Source organism: Pogona vitticeps, chromosome 6 (genome assembly GCF_051106095.1).
Source record: "Pogona vitticeps strain Pit_001003342236 chromosome 6, PviZW2.1, whole genome shotgun sequence".
Classification (NCBI taxonomy): Eukaryota; Metazoa; Chordata; class Lepidosauria; order Squamata; family Agamidae; genus Pogona; species Pogona vitticeps.
In genome coordinates this window covers 94937278-94951507 of record NC_135788.1, presented here as the reverse complement: position 1 = coordinate 94951507, position 14230 = coordinate 94937278, and the positions used below count along the sequence as shown (strand labels likewise).

The window sequence follows — 14230 nt, the reverse complement described above, 5'->3', positions numbered from 1 at the left end:
TGTCGAGAAGAGTGGGGCGCGGGGGTGGGGTGGGGTGGCCGCGGAGGGGGATCGGGGGGGTAGAGAGAGGGGGGGGGCTGGAAGAAGGAAGCAGAAGCGGCTCCCTCTCCTCATCGTGCCAGTTGTTCCTGAACTGAAGACTTTGCAAGCGGGCGCACGGAGCCATGACTGCCGGTGCCGCCGCCGCCGCCGCCGCCGGGCTGTAGAGAGCTGCGTGCAGCCAAGGCGACGTTGTGTGCGTGTGCGCGCGTGTGAGCCGAGTGTGCGTGTGTGCGCGCGCGCGCCCTTGCCTGCGAGTGTGTGTGTGTTTGTGTGCGTGCGTGCATGGGGACTAGCAACCGCGTCGGCTCCAGCCCAGCAGCGCCAGCAATGCCGCCGAGCTCTCGCCTGCAAATCACAATGTGGCATTTGGGTCCTGGGGGGAGCCCTCTTGATCGCCCTCTCCTTTTCTTCCCCCCCATCCTAGGGGGTGTTTTGCGTGCGTGCGTGTGTGTATATGTGTGTGCGTGAAAGAGAGATAAAAAGAAACGCGGATCGGAAGAAGCGAGAACCCCGGGATTAAATAAGAAGAAGAAAAAGAAGAAGAAGACGGCGAGGCGTGAATGCGTGTTTGGAAACAACCACCCCATCAGCAACACAACAGGAGGGTAGTGGGGGGGGGGAGTCAGCAAAAAAGAAACTTATGGAAGAATGAAGGAGATGGTGGGTGGCTGCTGCGTCTGTTCTGATGAGCGGGGCTGGGCAGAGAACCCCCTGGTGTACTGTGACGGGCATGGCTGTAACGTGGCGGTACATCAAGGTAAGATTTCCCCCCAACACACACACACACCCCACCCCACTCCGCCTTTCCCCCGGCACCGGCACCGTTCCTGACCCTACTTCCTTTCCTCCCCCCCCCCCCCCCCGCCGAGCCCCTCTTTGCCTTCTAACTCTGGAAGCGCCGCCAGGACCGCTTTGCCAGCTGCGGAGCCGGGTCTCTTCTCTCTCCAGCCGGGGGATAAAACAGGGAGAGAGAGAGAGAGAGAGGGGAGACAACCATATGGAGGTGAAGGTTCAACGGGATGGTTCTGCCAACCCGGCCCGGAAACCTTCTTGCCAGGCGGCAGCTGCCTGGGAGGGGACGGCGGGCCCTGTGGAGGGTCCCGAGTGGAAGGGAGGGAGGTAGACAGGGAGGGAGGGAGGGCCGTTATATGTATTCTTCTTGCCACCATCCCCTTCCCTATGTGCCTTGGGAAGTATTTTTTTTTTTGATGTCTATTGTTCCACATAACGGTGTTCCTCTGACGAGGCCTTCTGGGGAAGGGAGCTGCAGGCGCGACGTTTTGCAAAAGGGGTGAGGGAGGGGGGGGAGAAACCGGGGAGGGGGGGCCCTTATGTCTGTGTTTGTGTATGTGCGTGCGAGGATTTATGGAGGATAGGAGGGGCGAGATCTGAGCTGTTCCTGTCTCCGCTGATACGTGTATGTGAATGTGTTTGTGGCTTTGTTTTGGGTTTATATGGCCTTTTTTTAAAAAAAAAATCTGCCCCAGCCTCTAAAGATGAGGGGCCCCGGCGATGGAGACAGCAGAAAGGACAGAAAACTGCAGGGGTCGTTAGGGGTTTGTTTTTGTTTTTAATTATTATTTGACGTAGCTTCAAAGAATTGCACGCCAGTGACCTCGGACTGTCTCCCTTGGCTTCCTTCCGGATTAGCAGGCTTCTATTATTAGCTACCACGTAACATTGTGGGCCTTTTTTGTTTTGGTTTTTTTTTTTGCGGGGGGGGGTGGACAGAAGTGCCCGGGTTTGTTTGTTTGTTTTTTTTCCCCCTCCAGGGTGGGGAGCTCTTTACTAGCTTACAGTTTTATTCATTAATCTGTTTTTGAGATAAACTAGCCAAGGAGAATGTCTAAAGAACGGAAGTGGGAATATATACACATCTCCTGTCTACAAAAGGAGCGCCTTTGGAGCAAGGAAATAATAAAGCCAAAGTGTGTGTGTGTGTGTGTGTGTGTGTGTGTGTGTGTGTGTGAGAGAGAGAGAGAGAGAGAGAGAGAGAGAGCATTTGCTGCCTCTTTCTCTAGTTTCCTATAGTAGATCATTAACACTGGAAGCAGAAGGGCGAGGAGGCGTCACCTTGATTGCACCCTGCCCCACGGATCTAGGGTTATTAAAGCAATTCCAGGCCTGGTTGTTTAACCCTTTCCAACAGGTCTTAGTTCAAAGGAGAATGGCAGGAACTCAAGCTTACCTGGTGCTGATCTGGGGTCCCAGTAGGCAGATGAAATTAGACAGAAAAAAAGCCCCTATTTATTAAAAGGAACGGATAGGCAAAGCATCCAGATTAGGGACAGTTTACTCTGGAGAGAGTCCAAAGTTCAGATGCTCCCTCAGCCTTGAGTTGGGCCAGTCCTCCTCCAGTAATCTACTTTACAGGGTTGTTGGGAAGTTGTTGTTATATATATATATATATTTAAAGGGAAAACTTCTTTTACACTTTACCTGTCTGGGAGGAATGACAAGCTAAAGATGTAATAAATAGGACAATCCTACAAGCCTCACATGGCCGGCCTGACCATAAAAACACAGTAATTAGAGATTGCTTAACAAGTTGTTGCCTTGTCATGACATCCCCCTCTGCCTAGTGACAGAAGGAGCCCTGGCACTGGGCTGGAAGGAAAAATACCTGGGAAGACAGAGCAAAGGTAGCAAAGAAGAGTTTTGTTTCCGTCCTTGTTGCCCCCTCCAAGCTGGAGATTACATACAGTGGTGCCTCGCTAGATGACGATAATCCGTTCCACTGAAATCGCTGTTTAGCGAAATCATCGTCTAGCAAAAAGCATTTCCCCATCGGAATGCATTGAAACCTGTTTAATGCGTTCCAATGGGGAAGAATCGTCGTTGTCTAGCGAAGATCGGCCATAGGAAAGCCGCTTTGCGAACCGCCAATCAGCTGTTTAAATCACTGTCTTGCGAAGCTTAGGTCCCGAAAACACCTGTTTGCAAGCGCGGAGGGAGCTGTCAAAATTGTTGTCTAGCGAAAATTGGTTTACGAAGCAAGGACCAAACATTGTCCAGCAAAATTCCCCCATAGGAATCACTGTTTTGCGAATCGCTAGAGTGGTCACAAAAAGCCAATGTTTAGCGAAAAAACTGTCATGTGGGGTAATTGTCTAGTGAGGCACCACTGTACCTGTTCCTGCTCCAGGGATGTGGAACGTGTGATCCTTTGTGTGTTGGACTGCAATGCCCAACTCTCCTCATGACTGGTTGTGCTGGCCAGGCATGATGGGAATTGCAGTCTGATAATGTCTGTAGGGGACCTATCCCCCCCCCTTCTGGTGCTCAGGAGCACCCATATCTCGGTCCAGTTTGTTGGTTCCCCATTCTGAGTGGCTCTTGTTATAAAGAAAATTAAATATGTCTCTGTTCTTGGTATGCATGTCAAAAACCATAACCCCCCCTTCTTTGTATTAGGTTATTATAGTAGTCAGTTAGTATACCAGTTATACTAGGGTGTACTCGGATAGAATAAATGGGCTGGGACTCAAGAGGCCTGGGTTCGAATCCACTCAGCTAGGGAAACTCACAGTTGGTCTGAGATGGGTAAAATCACTCCTTAAATATCTCGTTTACCTTGAAAGTCCTTTTAGGACTAGAATTTGATTCAGATTTGAAGGCACATAACAACAAATACCAGTAGTAGTACTTTTAATTATTATAAAGCATGTCATTTCATAAATGCAGCTAATGATCCTTAAATACTCCACTTTTTGTGCAATTTAATATACTATAATGTATTACACAATGGTAGTAGTTAGAGTACCTAGCATTCATCAAAATCAGTTTTGTGGTCTTTAAACCAAATACTGTATCTCTCAATGTAGCTTTCCCTGCCCTGTCTGTTTCTGCATTTCCCCATGATTTGGTTCCTTTTTGGCAGTGTGTTCACACAGAAAACAGTTCTAAGTGGAATCCATGGAAGCTTGGAAAAGGATAGGAGAAGACATTGGGAGTACACTTGCATCGGGGATGAGATAAGAGCAGAGGAGCCTAGTCCATTGCTATGCCTTTGAAGGCATTCAAGAAAAGGAACTATGTGGCCCTTTGGGTGTTATTGAAGCTCAAGTCCCATCCACCCTTGCCAGCACAGCCACTAACGAGGGATACTATAAATTGCAGTCCAGTAAAGTCTGGAGCTCCACACATTCCTCGCCTGTTTGAAATGCTGCCCAGCCGAATTCTGGTTAAAGAACCATAAGAGAGAAGATCATCAGGAGCCATATATTTGTCCATCAGTACTTAGCATCTGGACGGAAGAAGGAGCAGGCTGATAAGAAACTTGGTCATAGTCTTTCCCCACTACTGTGTGAGACAAGATACTGTATTTCTATTGAAATTGAAATTGTTTTGAAATCTGCTGGGCCTGTGCTTATAAATTGGTATAGATAAATTTCATGCAAACTTCTCCCCTCTTTTCTCTCCCCATTTTGGAGGCCTGGGTCCCTTCCTCTTTAGCAGCGCTTAAACTGGGTTGTGTAAAGATAAGAGGAGAGATGGGAACAGTGTGGAACAAGGAGAGGGGAGGCTGAGGCATTTCTGCTGAACGTGTGTGTCTTGACAAGCGGTTTCAGGAAAAACAGGGAGATGAGTTTTACAGAAAAAATGCAGAAGTTTTCCCTTGAGTCGGATGCAGTTTCTCTCTGTCCAAACCCACGTGTATAAAAACCTGTGCATTGTTTTCCTGGATAAGCTGATCTAGTTTGGGATTTTTCCTCACTGTGGCAAGCTGGATTATCTATTGACAGAACAAGAAGATGCATGGACCTCCTCTTTTCTTTGTTTCCAGAGTCTGATATTCAGAGGTGTACTTCCTCTGAACATGGAGGTTCTAGTTGGATATCATGGCTAATGGTTCCCACAAGATCTTCCTCTTTTTCCTCTTCCTTCTGGAGGCTGGATATCAACACAGTTGTTCTGTCTTTGGGTGTCATAACCCTAAACAATGATGTTGCATTGCATCAAAGCCAGTCTCTCAGGTTTTTTCAGCCAATATGCAGTATGCATTTTTGTCCTTTTTATTTTCCATTCATTTTAACCTGAATGATCAGCTGTAACAATCTATACTTTTTAGTTTCTCATCACATGGCTGACATATTCTACCTTTGCACATGTTATGTGTTTTATGATCTCTCTGTCTGTTGACCCCCTCAAATTCGTAGCAGCCTCCCCAAAAGCTACATTTCAAATACTTCTGCCTTTTAAAAGTATTAAAGCCCACAGTTCCATGCCATACAGTAGAAGTGATAACATGTACTGTAGCTGCATAAAATGTTCATTCTTTAAGTCAAATATAAATTTTTGTTGGACATTGCATTCTTTGTCTTAAGAAAACAGCTCCAGGACATTCCTGTTATAACTTTTATTGCCTAGCTATGCTCCCTGTTCGTTCAAAGAAGGGGACCAAGGTACAGTACTACACTTTCATTTTGTAACTACATTTCTTGGCCTGCTTGCTTTTTCTGAGTGCTGCTATGGACTTGGTCCCCTTCATACTCATTTTTCAAACCCTGTTCATTACTTGCTTCATTGACTTTATGATGCCATCATTTAAATAGCAAGTACTTTTCTAAAGATGTTCCTGGAGTCCTTTTTTTTTAAAAAAAAGTGGGGAGAGTATACATCTTTCTCATAGTCCTTTTGCAACGGTGTGCCCTTGGTTATAATCTCCTCCTAGAGCCAACTGCATAAGTGAATGATACATGGTACGAAGAAATACTTATCATCGGTCTCAGTCCTAGAGCAATCAACTCTGCTGGGTAATGGGTGCTCTCATATTCCCCCAACTTTAGTGTTAGTCTCTTGCATCCGAAATAACAAGGAGACTTGTGGCACCTTAAATGCTTAACAAATTTATGATGGCAATTAGGTCACAGGCTTTGATGGCTTGGCATCCACTTCATCTTGCAGGTAGGAACTGCCATCCTCCCTCTGCAGGTATATTTGCACAGGGTTGCAGTTGTAGGTGTGTGGGTGAGCTACAGAGAGAGAAATGTAAGCAAATACACGCAAGAAAGAATGGACTCGAACAACTGCATTTGCTGCTTAAATCTACCGTAAAATATTCACAAGGGCCATTCACAAAGCAACACTGATACACAGACATGGAAAAATTGCCTTTTTAAAAAACTAATCCAGGCAACCTCATTGGCTGAAGTATTCTGGGAACTGTAGTGGCGGCGGGGGGGGGGGGAGCAAACTTTTCCATTTGTGATGGAAAATAACCAAGACATCCCAGAATTTGTAAGCCACTCAGTGCATTTGATACAATAAACACTCATTATCTCCATCGCTCATAGAAACAGAGAGCAGAGGCAGGCATAGGAGAAGTACATTCACTGCCGCTGTAATATAAAACTTATCTTTTCAACAGAACTGAAAGGGAGTACATTTTCTTTTGGTGAGATACCCTAGTCTGACTTCTTTGTGGCCCATCCTTGTGGAGGCACCCAGCATAATGCCTGACTGCTTGTCCTCCCAGGTAATACACTGTTTCAGCCTCTGTGGGCAAATCAGAGCATTTTTGTTTCCATAGAAACTAGAGTCACATCTGGTGGCCTCCACAAACATATGACAGTCCTTTAAAAAGGGGTGGGGATCAACTGACCACATTTGGCTTTCCTTTCTTGTGTTTGACTTGATGGACTGTGTGTATTTCTCCATTGGTGCAGGGCTTTTGGTACTGAGTTCAAAACTCAGTCTTCTGAGACTATCAGGTTTCACTTGGTAAATCGGTAGTGGCTCCATACAGTAGTACGTACATTGATATAACTTCTGGTATTGATCAGCCAAAGGGTAATCAAGCCGATAGTCTTGAAAATGTGGACATTTTCTCATTGTGTTGAATTTTAGATGCTGGAGAAGGAGATTGCGCAAGACTTTGGTAGGGGGAACTATAGTGAGACCTCGCTGCTAGATCGTAAAACTAGGGTTGTTTAAGGTCAGGAACCAGCTTCTCCCTCCTACTCCTCCTTCCCCCACCAAATATATAATGGAAGAAATATGTGCTTTGTCTCCTGTGAATGGGTGGACTTACATGATCTGCCAACTGATAAAAGGATTTTTGTTTATTAATCATATGCCTTTTAACTGGTGAATGAATGAATGAAATTTTAATACGTTGGTATTTTACCAGGTTCCTTTTAAGTTTTTGACATACTGTAACATAACTTGCAATTAAGTCTATAAAGACTACCCTTCATTTGTAGAAAAGAGGTTTTAAAATGTGTTTCCCCCCCCCTTTTTTTTTAATTCTGTGCTATAGAAACACACCAGAAACCAAAATTCACTAGACGTTCTGATGGAGGGACAGGAAAGAATTCTCTACAGATTAGATTTGTTGTTGTTGTTGTTGTTGTTGTTGTTGTTGTTGTTGTTGTTGTTGTTGTTTGTTTGTTTGTTTGTTTGTTTGTTTGTTTGTTTTAACCAGGATGATTGTTGCTTCTGGAGGCATATGAGGGAGAATTATGCATTGGGGGTGGGCCTCCAATTCCTTTCCCACCCCTGTAGTGACCATTGAGGGTGGCAGTTGATTCCTACTCTGCTTTACCAATTGTCCAGTTCAAACTTGAGTTTATTAATCTGCCAATTAAAGCACTGGTTCTTAACCTTGGGTTACTCAGGAGTTTTGGACTACAACTCCCAGAAGCCTTCACCACCAGCTGTCCTGGCTGGGGTTTCTGGGAGTTGCAGTTCAAAAGCATCCGAGTAACAAAGGTTAAGAACCACTGAATTAAAGCAAAGTGGTATGGTGATTATAGTCTTAGCCTAGACCAGTGGTTCTTAACCTTTGTTACTCGGATGTTTTGAACTGCAACTCCCAGAAACCCCAGCCAGCACAGTTGGTGATGAAGGCTTCTGGGAGTTGCAGTCCAAAACTCCTGAGTAACCCAAGGTTAAGAACCAGTGGCCTAGACCCATAGAGATTTGGCCATGAAATTCATGGGCTGGCCTTGGGCCATTGGTTCTCCTTGCTTAGCGTATCTCATAAGGTTGTTGTGGGAACAAGACAGAAGTGATATACCATAAGCTCTTTAAAAGAAATATAGGGCAAACATATATTTCCAGTGCAGTCCTAGATAGGCTTATTCAAAAGGCTTGCTGTTTTCAATGGGTTTTACTCTCAGGCAAATCTGTATTATATAATGGCTTTCCCCAGTGGACCATCTGTGGCTACTTAGAATTATATCCCTACAAAGTATGACCAGTGATCAGAAGGATGGGAGTTATAGTCAAAACATCTGCAGGAACTCAGGTTGGGGATGCAACTGGGAACTTTTGCTAAAAACATGGTTGTAGACAGGCCTTTCCTAACATCCTAATATAGTGGTTGTCTTAACATTTATATTGTCAGCCCTGCCGCCTGGCTTTCATATCATGTTAATTACATTTTCAGTTAAATTTTGTTGGTGTGTTTGTGCTTAATTTTGATTTTACAACTATTATGTACATTGTTTTAAATTGTTGTTCAATGATATATATTTGTTTAAAGTGTAAACTGCCCAGAGTGGCCTTGGCAGCCAGATGGGCAGTATAAAATCACAGAAACAAGCAAACCAACCAACCAACCAACCTAAATATCCGGTTGAGCAGGGCCTTCCACAATATTTTGGTACATACTCCTGAGGAATCGCTGCCTGTAGTTTTGCCCTGTGTGATACTTTGTGCCAGCTTTGTTTAGCTGAAATGTTTAAAGCAGGTTTTCCCTCCAGGTACGTGGAACCACAGTACCTATTAGCTCTGTCATCATACTCATAGTCCTATAGATCTGGAAGGCAGCTGCCCAGGGGAGGTTGTGCTGGAGTATTTTTGTCTTCCAAATATAGGCTATAAATTACGGCATGTGAGATGTAACCACACACCCAAGACTCTTAATGCATTGATGACAGTTCTTAAAATTTCTATATACCCTCACCATCACTTCCAGCCTCTTCTCTAACCATGTTTGATGTACCTTTTTATTTATTGCTCTGTTAAATTAGTATGCTGGTTTTCTACCTGGAAGTTGAGGATAATTTACAGGTGATACCCTCTGCAGGAAACTTACAGTGAAATTCCCCACATTAAGGGTGGGCAACTTGTGGCCTTCAAGATGTTGCTGGACTTTCCTCATTAGTTGTGCTGGCTCCTGGGAGTCGTAGTCTAGTAATATCAAGAGGATCATAAGTTGCCCACACCTGCTGTACATGCTTAGCGAAGGAGAAGGTTCTTTCAATTCAGTGGGTCTCGCTTTTGAATAGACAAGCATAGGGTTATGCATAACTTTCTCTAGCAGTTGGTGGTGTGTTGTGTTTCTGCAGTGGTACAATATCATCACTGGCAACATGATGCAGAGGCATTTGTCCCTATGAGACTTTCTTGCTTCACAGTAAGAATGTCTATATTCATCTTTGTTTTGGCTGCAAGATTTTGGGAACCTCAAGCACAAGCCGCCCCCATGGCTGTCACCTTTAATCTGGAAGAGACGGGGCATGGAAACTAAGCCTTCTCTTAGGCTTCATTTGATTTTTATGGATACATGATGAAGAATGACAGTGATGACAAGGCAGTGGTCCCCTGGCTGATCTTTGGGCTTTGGTGAATGCCCAACCATGTCACCCACTGGAGCTGACCTTTATTCATATGACTGTGCTGTCATTGTAAAGCTGTCACTTGATGCTTCATCCTTTACTGCCATTTCTTAATTGGGGGAAAAAAAGATCTACACCAAATAGATCAGTGTATCAGTGCTGCCAGATTAAGGGGAAAGCCGCGTTATCTTGTAAAGTAACATAGAAAGTTCACTTAAGTTGGTATGATTGTGTAGGTGTGCTAGATAGACTTGGGACAAGAGCAGCTCTGCCAAGGAAGTTGCAATTAGAAGGTTTGGTGTATAACCTGTGTTCCTAAGCTGTGCCTGGCTCTGACAGTTCCCTGCATGGGACCCTAAAGTTGTCAGGACCCCATCTGCTCTTCCCACTGATCAGCTATTGCCTTCCAAAGTCACTGCTCTTTTCTCATGGCTACATCCAAGCAGTGTCGGATAGCATTCCAGGGATCTTAAAGGAAATTCTCCTTGCATTCAAAAATCCCCCCAGTCTCTAGTTCCAATAAAGGCTGCGTGTGCCTATGAATGAGAAGAAGCTCAATTCTCAGTCCTAGTAACCAGTAAGGTACAGTTGCTTCGAGAATTGCTTCTTCCCTGAGTAGCTGTACTGGTCTCGGTGGGCAGGTGGGGTGACACATGCTAAATGGGAGCATTATTAGCGTCTTTGGATGTGGTGCTGAGATGCACCTTTTGCATGCAATCTCTCTTTCTTTCACCATTCACTGTTTTGCTTTGCGAGAAGTTGCATTCCGATCTCTGTGGTCATAATGGAATCATCATTGGAGGTTATCTAATCCAACCTCCTGTTTACAGCTGGGAATCTGCATGTGGAGCACCTTACGTGGTTCTTGAGATGTGGTACTCCAGATAAATTCTGACTAGACAAGAGCAATTCCATCCTGTGAGATAGTACATTAAGGTTCTGCAAAGCTAGCTTAAGACAGTATTAGCCTTTTTAAATTTAATTTTATTTCTTTTTTAAAAGCCACGTCTCAAAGTTGACTCCTGTTGAGCAATGATGCAAGTTAAACAGATATATTCATATTGACCTGATTTGCTTACTTATTTTTGCTTCTAGGCAGGCCCAAAGAATAAAGACGGGTGATTTAGCATTCCGTCTTGACTCGTGGCAATACGACTAATATTTAAGCTGGAACACAATTTCGGGAGTGCACAGAAGGACATACAAGCAATGTCACTGCATTCTGTATGACCGTTTTTATATGGATTTAAGTGTGTTTGGATATGTGAGCCACTTGCTAAAGGCATAAACTCCATTTTTGTAAAAAGACATAAAAGGAAAGCAATGCTATAATTAATAATGTCATACTTTTAAAAGGGCGGTGTGTTTTTGGTAACAATAGTGTTAAATATATCTGAAATTGGGCCTTTGATCTCTTCTTCCTGCTCCTCACCCACTGTGAAAGGGTTCTTCTGAATGTCAGGACTGAGATAGAAATGCTACTGAGCATGTACAGAGTGCTTCCACCTCACTGATGGATAATGACCATCAGCTCCAGTCAAATCTTCAAAAACAGTAGCTTTAGGATCAGAAATCAAGATTCCTGAACAACCCTGAACACTCTGATCTCTCACTATAAAATGCTAAAGCTTAATTTTTGACAAGTACAATTTTAAATTGCCTTTTAAAGGTTTTATAGTAGACGTGTTTTAAACCCATTTCTAATCAAATTGTTTTGATTTGTAAAAGTGATTACATTTCCCCCCCCTCCACTTATATATATATGGTAGAATATATATATATGGTAGAATCCAGACTGCATCACATTTACTGTAGCTCTGTTAAAATACATTAGACTACTGTACATTAATATAATTCAAGTTCTGTTTATTTAAATGAGCCTACTCAAAGTCAAAGTCTAGATCCAGCCTTTTGATGTCTTTCTGCCCTTGGGCAAGCACTTTCTTACTTAGCCATTTAAGCTGATTTACCAGCTTCAGAAGACTGTTATTTCTTGTTATGGGTGTGTTTTAAAATCACATTGTAACATGTTTTAATTGTGTTTGTTTTTGTCTGAATTTTATTGCTATTCGCCACTTTGAGTGTCATTGCTGAAAGGTGGGAAGGCAGAATTTAACTGATAAAAAGTTAAACTAATATTTTTCTTTCTTTCCTTCTTTCTCTTTCTTGCTTTCATCTCTTCCTTCCAGCAGAGAATAAATATTAATATAATTTTCAATGGCACCGGGTTATTCTCCTCCCCTCCTTTTCCCAAAAATCAGCCTGAGTCTTTTTCTTTCCCCACCTCCCATCCCGCCTCACCAGAGAGAGATATTTGCTGTTTTCTATATTTGTCTGGCCTGGGAAGGAGGCCTTCTCTTTTGGTTTCATTGCATGAACACATAAAACACACACACACACTTCTTTTGCTCGTGTCAACATTTTCAGACCATAGGCAGAGAGAGACATGAAGGAAACCTGTCACATTTGCCTACAGCCTGAGTTGTTGTAGGCGGCTGGCCAATGACATCAAGTCTGCCAAAGTTTTGGAAATTAAAAAGAGAGGGAGATTTATGCTCTTTTCACAGCTTATATAGTTGGTCCCTGCCCCCTTTTTTCATCACTGCTCTACTTGCAATAATTGCTTTGCCAAATTAGTCAGAAAATCCAATTTATCCAGTATTCTCTACATAAGGATGGCCAACCAGATGCTTCTCAAAAGCTCAGAAGGAAAGCACAGAAGTGAAATCCTCTTTTTTTTTTTTTTTTTGCTTAGAAAAGTTACTTTTCCAATCACAGATCCTCGAACACCCCAGCCAACAGGGACAGTAAGCCTGCTGGCTGAGAGGTGATGAGACCTGTAGCTCTGCTACACCTGCCATTAATTCTCTAATCACCTCCTCTCAAAACCATTTAAAAATCCATTAGGCTTTGTACTCATTTGTACTAAAATCAAATTCAGACTTTTAAAAGTATACAAAAAGCAACTCCTTTTAGGTGCTTCTTTGGTATCCAGGGCAGATGCCCTACTGTTAGACAAGAAGAGGCAGTTGCTTCAGAATGGCAGTTTCCAGAGGACTAGCTCCTTGGGGAGTTTTAGGAAGCAAGCAGTGAAAGGAGGAGGGTGGGTCTTACATTCTGCCACATGTCTGGGCTGAAGATAGTTCCACTCATAGGTGTGCCTTGTGCGATTTAGTTAGCCTTTCATTTCTGTTTTTTTAAAAATATTTCAACAGGTTTAGCCTTCGTTATGATTGTCATTCTTTTAAATTTGGTGTTTTTCTTGGCTGGAAAGAAGAGCAGAATTAATATGTAAAGGGGAAGGAAGGAAGGAAGGAAGGAAGGAAGGAAGGAAGGAAGGAAGGAAGGAAGGAAGGAACTTTGTTATTCAGGACAAAAAATATATTTCTTGCTTATGAGCAGAATCTGGAAGCATCTATTTATAAATATGTACTGATTTGTAATTAATCCCTTTTCCAGTGATGAAGATATATCTTTTATATAATGATTATTACTTATTGAGGGATTAGATTCCTCCTTCTTGGTAACTAGTGGGAACGTTGGCTGGAGGGTTCTGGAAACAGTAGTCTAAAAACCTAGTTTTTCAAGCATCTGCAACTTTGGAAGTGTAATGTACTTTTTTGATTAATTTTTAGACAGGCTCCTGGAATATGGCTGGGCAAGCTATGCTGAGGTTATAGTCCAAAAAGCCCTATTTTTCTCACTTCTTACCATTTACTTGTTAACTACTTAAACAAATCACCATTTTTAAAGAACCAGTATGGTGCAACAGCTAGAGTATCTGGCTGGGGGAGCTGGGTTCGAGTTCCTCCTCAGCCATGGACACTCACGGAGGGTAGGTGGTAATGGTAAACTGCTCCTTGAACATCTCACTTACCTTAAAAAACCATATTAGGATTGCCATAATTCAGAAGTGAATTGATGGCACGTAACAACACCAAATTAGAAAGATATAAATACTTCAGATAAATAACAGGCTATTCCTAATCCCCTGATCCCTTGAATTTTGGAGGCTGGTCTATCCAAATGGGACAATAAGTTCGCATTGTGGCAGGTCTCTATGTCTTAGAATACAACAAATCTGAGTGGAGTCACCAACATCAGCAGGGGCCTGCCAGCTGTTTGACAGCCTTAGGCAGTTGTGGTATCCAGAGGAATGCCGAAAGCATGAGACATGTTGAAGTTATAGAGCAGGAGCCATATTGACCTTCCATATGACTAACTGGCTGAATGAAATTGGGCAGAACAGAAGTTATGCAGGTCTAATACTGTGGAAGTCCAGATGACTCTTTAAGGTGGGGCAGCCACGTTCTGGGGGGATCAAGGGAGAGTTTCCTCCTTCTATGACATGATGTGGGGGCCCCTCACTCCCCAGTAGGATAGAAGTGGTCAGAAATCTATGCCTATTTTTGCAAAACTGGAAACAAGATGTGAGGTGGGTGTTTTTTTAAAATGGTGCACAGAAACACCATTTTGAGGAGAGATGGCATTTTGCCCCATTTGGGAGAGGGCCCCACGGGGATCCCAGGACCTGAGGGATCAGTGTGCAGCCTGTGGGATGCAAGCTGCCCCCCCATCCTAAGAGTCTGAAGGAAATGTCTTCTACACATTAGCTTAGATTA

At 43.5% G+C, this 14230-nt stretch overlaps 1 protein-coding gene across 3 annotated transcripts in view; it reads left to right on the top strand.

Annotated features, from left to right (window-relative positions):
* Window positions 1-296: 296 nt before the first annotated feature.
* Window positions 297-14230, top strand: part of MLLT6 (MLLT6, PHD finger containing) — a 120054-nt gene continuing 106120 nt past the window's right edge. For all 3 annotated transcript variants that reach the window (XM_073004294.2, XM_073004295.2, XM_073004293.2), the window contains exon 1: window positions 297-799. In XM_073004294.2, coding sequence (XP_072860395.2) covers window positions 691-799 — 109 coding nt within the window. In that variant the 5' untranslated portion in view covers window positions 297-690. The remainder of the gene's footprint in view (window positions 800-14230) is intronic.